Source organism: Sceloporus occidentalis, unplaced genomic scaffold (assembly GCF_023333645.1).
Source record: "Sceloporus occidentalis isolate IW3139 unplaced genomic scaffold, rSceOcc1.0.p SCAF_2, whole genome shotgun sequence".
NCBI classification, from domain to species: Eukaryota; Metazoa; Chordata; class Lepidosauria; order Squamata; family Phrynosomatidae; genus Sceloporus; species Sceloporus occidentalis.
The window spans coordinates 60,141,201-60,150,571 of record NW_028316982.1 but is presented as its reverse complement, the minus strand read 5'-3'; the positions used below and the strand labels follow the sequence as shown (position 1 = coordinate 60,150,571).

Sequence of the window (9,371 nt, the reverse complement as noted above, 5' to 3'; positions counted from 1 at the left end):
GTCTATAGGCTGCATCCATACTGGAGAAATAACCTGGCTTGGCACCGCTTTAACTCTTTTCTGGCTCAAGGCTATGGAATTCTGGGAGTTGGAGTTTTTTGTTTCTTCACTGTCCATCTCTCACATCCGTCCATAGTGATGGGGAATAAAATGGCTTAGATGCCATTCTGATGGATGGAGCTCAGCTACAGTTGCCAGATTCCCCAGCATGGGAGCCAGGACAGTTAAAGCGGCATCAACCCGGATTATTCCTCCACTGTGGCTGCAGCCTCTTGTCCCTGGGCCACCCAAAGTCCACAAAGCCCCTGTCTGAAGGTATCTCCTTCCCTGGGGCACCAGTTCCTTTGAAACCTGGAAGAGCAGCAGCAGCAGCAGCCAAAAGAAGCCCAGGAAAAAGGCTCTGATGGTGAGCCTCATCGGACGGAAGTGAGAAGGAGCTGGAGGCAGCTGGGGTTTGGCAGCTAAAAGGTCCGGGGAGGGCAGCAGCAGCAGCGGAAACCACCGCCCTCCTCGTGATTGCAGCCAGCAGCAGCAAGAGGAGGAGAAGCAGCAGAAAGGCCGGAGCAGGAAGGAAAGAAGGAAGGGGCCTGGCTTTTGCAAGAGGAGCCCCCCCTGGACTTGCCTGGAGCCCGGCTTTGGGCCAAGAGGCAGCTGGAAACAGAGAGGCCTGGCTGGCAGGGTCGGAGCCCAGCTGGAGGCAAGGAGGAGGGGAAGGCGAGAGGCCAAGACAGAGAAGAGGAAGGGTTTGCAAGGAAGAGGGGGAAAGATTTGCAAAGAAAAGGTGAAAGAAGAGGTGGAAGGCTTTGCAAGGAGGAGGAGAAGGAGGAGGAAAAGTCGGAAGGGTTTTGCAAGGAGATGAAGGAAGAGGTGGGGGAGCTTGCAAAGAAGAGAAGGTGAAAAATGATGAAGTGGAAGGGTTTGTAAGGAAGAGGAGGAGGTGAAGAAGGAGGTAGAAGTCTTTGCCAGGAGGAGGTGAAGGAAAAGTTGGAAGGGTTTGCAAAGAAGAGAAGGTGAAAAAGGAGGTGGGAGGGTTTGTAAGGAAGAGGAGGAGGTGAAGAAGGAGTGGGAGGGTTTGCAAAGAAAAGGCGAAGGAAGAGGTGGAAGTCTTTGCAAGGAAGAAAAGGAAGGAGAAGTTGGAAGGGTCTGCAAGGAGGAGGTGAAGGAAGAGGTGGGAGGGTTTGCAAAGAAGAAGAGAAGGTGAAGAAAGAGGTGGAAGTCTTTGCAAGGAGGAGGAGAAGGTGAAGAAAGAGGTAAAAGGATTTGCAAAGAAGCAAAGGTGAAGAAAGAGGTGGGATGGTTTGTAGGGAAGAGGAGTTGATGAAGGAAGAGGTGGGAGTCTTTGCAAGGAGGAGGAGAAAGTAAAGGAGGAGGTGGGAGGATTTGCAGAGGAGGAGGAGTTGAAGAAGGAGGTGGAAGGGTTTGCCAAGAAAAAGGTGAAGGAAGAGGTTGAAGTCTTTGCAAGAAGGAGGTGAAGAAACCCAGCTATGGTTGCCCACCTTAGTCCCCCTGTTGTCAGGTAGACCGGGAGAGCAAAGGAGGCGGCCCTGCGCCACCTGGACATTCTCAGGACCTTTTGGACCTTCCCTCCCAGCCCTCCTGTCTCTTTGGCCGCCTGGGCCTTGGGGGGGGCTGGGGTCCCTCAGTCCTTGAGCGATGGAGCCCTCGATGGTGTCCCTGAAGCCGGTGCAGGAGTGGGGCACCTTCGGCCTGGGCCGCTGCCTTCGGGAGTGGCTGCTGCTGGGCCCTCACTGCCACTGCCCAGAGGAGGCTCCTGGCCGGGCACTGGTCAGCCCTGATGGCCGGCACCTGCTGCTCTGGTGGCCCAGGGCCTGTGTAGTGGCCGCCTTCCAGCGCCTGGAGGCCGAGGAGGGCTCCAGGGGCCACCTGGAGCGGAGCTGGCAGCCGCCTCAGCCTCCAGTGGTGGGGCTCTTTGTGCTGGAGGGGCCCTCCTGCTGCTCTTGGGTGCTGGGCCTGACCTGGGAGCAGGGCCGGACAGAGCTGTGGCGGTTTGTGCCCTCGGCCGGCTGGCTCCTGCTCCAGACCCTGGAGCTGTGCCATGGTTCCCGGGCACGCATCGTCTCCCTGGGCAGCTGGGGGTCCCGGCTAGTGTGGTGCGAGGAGAGACCCCCCTTGGAAGCCCAGAGGACCCCACAGAAGAGGGCCTTCCAGTACTGCATCTGCACCCGGAGCCTCCGCCTCCTCGGGGAGCAAGGAGCCCAGCTGGGGCCCCTCAGGGTCATCTTGCACAACAGCCCTCTCTACCAAGTCCTGGCTTCATCTTCTGCAGTCTTCTTGGTGCCCACCACAGGTACCTTCCCCGCCATGGCCAAGTTTGTCGTCGTCTGGAGGCCCGAAAGTGCCACCGTGGCCCTCGCTGCCCCCTCCCAAGGGTGCCTTTGCACCAGAGCCTCTCATCCTGGTGGTGAGGTGGACTTCAAGAAGCTGGTGCTGGGCTGCATGGGCCTCTTGGCTTCCCTGGACACTTTGGCAGTGTGTGGCTGTGCCCTCTTTGGCTGTGGCGAGCTCCTCTTGGCCACCCAAGGTGGCACGGTGGAGATGGTGCAACCTGACGGAGCGTGGAGGTTGGTCTTCAACTTTGGGGGGAACGCCTTGATCCCCGGGGAACAGGTCCAGGTGAAGGCGGTGGGGAGCACCTTGGCCTGTTTGCTGGGAGGGACTCTGTACCTTGTGGACTTGGACAGTAGGCGGTTGATAGAGAAAAAGACTCTGAGCATTGGAGAAGTGCTCTTCTTGGACTCCAGTGGAGGAGAGAAAGAGGAGGAGGACATGCAGCTGCTTGCTCCAAGTGGCATTTACAGCCTTGACTTGTCAGGTGCTGCCAAGGAGAATTCGCCGGAACCCAGCCTGGTTGAGATGGTGTTCGAAGAGGCCTGCAAGTACTACCAGCAGCGGAGCCTCAGCAGCTCTCAACTCACCGTGGAAAAGCTCAAAAAGGGGGACATGTTTCAGGCACCCATTGCACTCTCGTCCATTCTGTGCCATAGTCTTGCTCCCAAGGACAAGAAGCCCAGGGCCCTCCCGGAGCCTTATGCCAAACTGCTGGGCACGATGCAGTTAGAATTGCAAAGCTACCAGAACCTGGAACTCCTCAAGGCCCGCGTGGTTGGAGCCTCGGAAAGTGAGGTAGAGAGCTACGGGGAGGCCCTGGTGGAGCAGGAGCTCAGCCGCCTTCTGCACTTGGATTCAAACAGGGAGAACCTGGTGTACTTGAATGCCATCTTCAGTTCCTTCTCAAAGGCGTCCTGGAAAGCCATCCAGAACCATCTCCAACTACAACAAAATGGGGATGGTATTTTGGTAGCCAGAGCTACTCCGGATATATGGAAGAAGATTCTGGGGGGACCTCTGCCCAGCCTGAGCAAGCAAGAGGAAGGCCCCCTAAATGGAGTGCTGCCCCTTTTTGAACTTGTCTGTCTCTCACTCCACCAGTTCAAGCCGAAATGGCTGCCTCGGTTTGTGGAGCTGTCCCAAGAGTATATGGGTGCAGCTTGGACTTACAGCAACAAGGAGGGCCCTGAGGGTTGTGTGCCTCTCTACAAGAGAGCCCTGGCTGTGCTACCACAGAGGCACAGATGCTCAGTAGCAGATGGAGAAATGGAAATTGAGCTCTTGCTGTCTAGTCAGAGGCCCAAAGCCATCCTACAGGCCATAGCTCTCCTCATCCGACACAGGAGATGGCAGAGGGTGATGGAGGCTGCAGAAAAGTTCTCCAGGCTGAGCCCTTTGCTGAACAAAGAGATTTTTATTATCCTCCTAGGAGAGTTTGCCCAGCACAGGGCACTGGATCCTTACTTGGACATGTTGTGGGAGCTCTGTCCTGCAGATCTGAGTGCTTCTGATGTCCTAAGCATTATTCAGCAACACTTAGCCCCAACAGAACTTGATCCCTCTCCCTTCCCTCCAGAGGGGTCAGCCCAGCTGACTGTCGGTCTGCTGAAGCCACTGTTGCACAAACTGAAACAAAGCCCATCTGGCCAGGCTGAGATGTATGCTGATGCTTTACAGGGCCCCACTTTCCCCCCACCAACCCCACCCAGACAGCACCACATTCCTCCAAAGGCAGATTCCCTGGAAGAACTAAGTCTCTTTGAAAGCCACAGATAAATGCATGGAATGTGAGGTGGTTTCAAACATAAGAGTTGGAGACAGACAAGGGAGCATCCGGAGTCTTACAAGAGATAGGACCTGCTGCTTGCATGTCCCACCGAGACACTATATGTCTTGCATCAAGAAGCTGTCTCCACCAAAAAGAGGGAGGTACATCCCAGCTGGTGGGCTTATTTGGGAGAGTTCAGAGCTTGTAGCTGAGGTCAAGAGATTTCTGGGTTTGGTGCCTTAAACAGGAGCACATAAATTCCATATACAAACTACCATTGCTCATCCAGTGAGACTAGTTAAAGATGATGATGATGATGTATTCCTTTTATTAATAATGCTGGTGAGCTGAGGGATGGATTGTTTGCTGGTTTTAATCTTTATGGAAATATCAGTCAGCATTCTTTGGTCATATTTATATTTGAGCTTAATATTATTGGGTAATTCATTGTCATGTTGAAATTACTTTGACTGTACATTGAAATGCCCATCGTTCTACTGTAAACTTTTTCAATTTTGCCTCCCCCCAGCAAACCAGCTTCTGGGTTGCCAGGTTTCACTGGCTGGCCTTACTTCCTCTCAAAACCAAAGTTTTTGAAACTTCCTGATTTGTGAGCATGTCAGCTGTCTGCTTCTCTGGTTAGAGACCCACCCACCATAAGCTGTTAAGGCATGCAGTGTTTACCTGTGGCAGGGGAAACCCCAGCAATTTCTACTATCTGCCCATACACACACCTTTGTCCCCACTAGGCCTTATCTGTTGCTTAAAAAGTGGAGGGGGCTGTCAGTAGAGGGGGCTTGGTGCTTCATTGGGGTAGGCCATTTCCTATACATTTGCAGGGGTGTAACTTTTGCCTTGCTCTTTGCCACCCACCTCCACTGGCTTATTGTTTAACCAAGTACATCTCTGTGATAGAGGAAGAGTGAGACACTCTGGATAATGCAATTTGCTCTCCCCATTCCCCCACCCTCATTTTACTTAAGAACTCCTCTCAGCAATGAGGAGACCATTTTGCATATTGGCCTTGCTCTTATTTTTTCTATGGAAGGTTTGAACTCTTCCAGGAAGAAGGATGTGGTTGTAAACCTCACAACATGGTCAGAATAACTGATTAACGTAAAGGTTTCCTAATAGGACCCATAGCAGGCAAAAGCGTACAGCATAAAAGCCAGTCACTATGAACTTTTTTTCTCTCTGCTCAAAGGTTTAGCTTAGCATGCAAGATGGGATATGTTATATTTTTCCTGCTACCGTTGTTTGTGCTCTCTTGAATTCCCTCATCCTCCCCAATCATGCAGGATTCATTAGGTAACTGATGGGAAATGGCTCTTGGCCAGATAGGAACTTGCCCTAATACTGAATTCCAAGAAGATAACATCTAGCCCCAAGCTTCCTTGGTAATAAGACACTGCCTGTGCAGAGCAAATGATATTCCTTCTAGCTGGGGACTGTCCCTTTCTAGAGTGAGGAGGTAGATAAATTTGGGATCTCTCAGTACTCCATTTGTGTCAGACAGTGGGGAAGAATGAATGGCAGTACTTGTCACTGAAGTGTGGTAATAGGGAGAGCATTTTGCAGAGGCCATTCTAAATCTAGCCAAACCTACAATACTTTCATCTGTATATGAGTCCCTTATGTATTCCCTAAGCATCTTCAAGTTTCTTTAGCCTTAAGGATAAGAACAGAGCAGATCTTTGTGCTCCCAAGAGTTAAAAGCTTAGAGGGAAGAAGGAATAGTTACTTGTCAAAGCTATCATTGTGAGTGGTCTTTCTTTATTCTATTGTCTTTGCAAAAGTAATTGGGGCCTTGACAGTGTGTGTGGTAAGGTCTTCACAAGGGTTGCAGTTTTTTGATGTTACCTTTTTATAAAGAGGTCTTCTGTGGAACGGGGTGGGGGGGGGGAACAACTCTCCATAAAATGTCCTTGGATAATTTTGTGCCCCATTCATCTTGAGGAAAAAGGAGGCTTTTAAACGCTAACCTTGCTGAACAAGCTTATTCTGTTTTTAATGCATTTCTGGTTTTTTGAAGCCCTTTCTCATGAATGCAGTATTAAAAATTGGTGCCTGTGAAGCACCTGGCATGTGCCTTGTGGTTACCCACTATGTGCGTCTTTTCTCTCTGAGCTGTTGATTCAGTCTGGACCTCACTTGTTCACGGAGAACAATTCCAACCAAGAAATTGCAGACTGACCCAGAAAAGTCCCAGGAAACAGATTGTTGCTAGGAAGGGGAACTGCAGCGAGAAAGCTGTTCTACTAGTTCTCAATGCACCTTTGTCTGCTGAGTCATATAGCACAAGAGCTGTACTGGCAGCTGTTCAGCTTCTAGCACTTATGGGGTCACTCTATCTTTTAGGTTCTTCCACTGTTGCCTTCAATTAAGAGGGGTTTAAAAGCATCCACTCAAGCAGAAAGAAATGTAGAAAAATTTGAGGAAACTACAAGGCACAAGAAGTGAGAAACAAAAGGTATCAGCTAGAATATAATTGCATTTTGTTTCATAATGTAGGGGGAATTGAGAGAGGGAATAGCAGTCCATATGTCAAGAGGGCAAGATGGATCTTTATATAACCTGCACTGTTTTATGGTCATGATGCTTTACGGCTTTAAAAGCTGCCTTTTTTGTACTAATATTCTAACTTAATGTCCACTCCTTCATGGTGAAAACTAGAATACACTGGATTCAAGGGGAAAGTTATCATTCCACTGGTGAAACATCCCCCTGTTCATGTAATCATAGGAACAATCTGCTTTTTTTTAGAAAACTGCTGTTCAGTTCCCTATTTATTTATTTTTTAAACTATGGGGTACCTATGCAAGGATTCAGTGACTGACTTCTTGATTATCTGAACGATTATCTTCATACTTTAACAATGAGAAGAGATTAGGTTGTTTTAAAAGAGGGTCACAATATAGGTAAGGTGATAGTTTGTTCTTGGGACTTGTTCTGTTGATGAGCACAATTGTTGGATGAGTTTGTACTGTAAATAAGGTGGTACTGGATTTTGAAGTTTTTCTCAGAGAGCAACAGTCTGTAGGTGTTCTTTGATGCATCCTCCCCGTTAACTTTCAAGTTTTACATATTTAGTTTAAAACTTACAAAAACTATAATTGCATTGAGCTGAAAGCAAAATCAGCATTAGTGTGAAAACATTGAAAATGCTAGATGAGTATTAAGCCCACATGGACTCTGCATAGGCTGCAACCAGGACAATTATTCAATGTTCTTGACTGATGTAAAGATTGGTGAGAGAGAAGATTAGATGTCTCATTTTAATCTGCTAATCAGTTCTCATTCTTGATCTCATAACCTTATACTATAGTTCTATTCCAATTACTATCTTTCATACTACAATCAAGCAGCTTCTCATTTTCACTGAAAATCACATAGCACCTGGCAACTATTTCCACACTTAGTAGACTAGACTACATAATGCACTTGCACAGTGGTTGTGGAACACTTGTTGGGGAGGGCCATTTTTGGAGATGTCCCTGTTGTGAACATAACATATTTTTGTGTCATCATTGTGTTTGCCTACAGCAGAGTTGTTCTCCAGAATATATCCTAATGTAATTTTTAGTTCAAATGAGCTTTTTTGCTGTGGAATCAAAGGCTTTCATGGCTGGCATCCATAGTTTTTTGTGGGGTTTTCGGGCTATGTGGCCATGTTCTAGAAGAATTTCTTCCTGATGTTTTGCCAGCATCTGTGGTTGGCATCTTCAGAGAATGCTTGCCTGGAAAGGAGTTGGGTATGTATATACTGTGTGACCCTGAGAAGGCAGGGGTGATTTGCATGTGTATTGTTCTGTTGCTAATGGCAGGCTTCAGGGTGGGAGGGTATCCAAAAGAGGATTAGTGTCTGCTTGATTGGTCCTTATTGTCTGCTAGGAAACCCCTGACCCTGGGAGATTTCTCATTTGCATTTGTTGAGTCTTCATCTTGCTGTTATTGAGTCTTCATCTTGCTTCATCTTGCTACCAGTCCTGAAAAATAGCAAGATGAAGACTCAACAAATGCAAATGAGAAATCTCCCAGGGTCAGGGGTTTCCCAGCAGACCAGGAGCACTAATCAAACAGACACTAATCCTCCTTTGCATATCCTCCCACCCTGAAGCCTTCCATTAGCAATAGAACAATACACATGCAAATCACTCCTGCCTTCCCAGAGTCACACAGTATATACTTACCCAACTCCTTTCCAGGCAAGCATTCTCTGAAGATGCCAGCCACAGATGCTGGTGAAACGTCAGGAAGAAACTCTTCTAGAACATGGCTACAGAGCCTGAAAACACCACAAAAAGCTTTTTTGTTGTTTGCTTGAAACTCCTCTCCTCTTCTTGAGGCAGCTGCAAAACAGTTTATGAATTGCCATGACTTTTTCCTGTAACAATATGCCTAGCTGTCTTGTTTGATAATGAATTTCTGCTTGTCTTGCTCAGTCTGGTACATGGCCCTATGCCTTAGTAATGAATTAAGGCAGTCTACAACTTGAGCTCCTCCAGAAGTTCTGAAGAACAACTCAATCAGACCAACCAGCATACTCATTTGGAAGGTTTCATTTTGGCAGCTGTTGAAGGGAGTAATGTCACAGCAGTCAGTTTTTAAGTTAGGAGATGAGATCAAAAGTACAAGGGACGTGTATAACAGATGAAAATGGAAATAGGTACAAAATGAGCCAGTGCTGCAAGTGGCTATAAAAATGTGGTGAATGTAAGGTACTAAAGATGTATAGAAACCATTTAGGGAGGCAACAGTTGACAAATTGTTAAGAGAACCAATACTTATTAAATTTTTAAGTGCTGTGAATGCTCCAATGCATCTTAAAGTTCTCCGATGAACTTTGGTGAAGAAAAACTTACTCTTCCACACCAGTAATGTCACAGCTCACTAGTCAATATATGCTTGAGGCATTCCCATAATCACATTCTTCTCACCACTGAGTATAGTAATTGATAGTCTACGCAGAAAGAATTACAGTGGTGCACATTCCTTACAACACAAACACTGACTCATGGAAAAGATAGCTAGATTCCATGTAAGAACAGTGTAAATTTTGCAGTCACAGTAATTTTTAAAATAATTTGAAAAAGTCCTTACTTGAAAGAAAAAATATTCCAGTCTCAACTCTGAGTTCAACGCCCAAATGCAGCAAGATTAATGTACAGAGTCATAGTGCCTTATGAATAGAAACACTGAGAGAAAATACTTTACCTAATATGTTAGAAATCTGATTTGAAATTTATTAGAAATA

At 47.5% G+C, this 9,371-nt stretch overlaps 1 protein-coding gene across 1 annotated transcript; it reads left to right on the top strand.

The window, feature by feature from the left end:
- The first annotated feature begins 504 nt into the window (after positions 1–504).
- Positions 505–6,201, top strand: LOC149318432 (BLOC-2 complex member HPS6-like). Its single transcript, XM_089509687.1, has one exon. The coding sequence runs from the start codon at positions 1,654–1,656 to the stop codon at positions 4,123–4,125; it is 2,472 nt and encodes an 823-aa protein (XP_089365813.1). The 5' UTR covers positions 505–1,653; the 3' UTR covers positions 4,126–6,201.
- Positions 6,202–9,371: the final 3,170 nt, after the last annotated feature.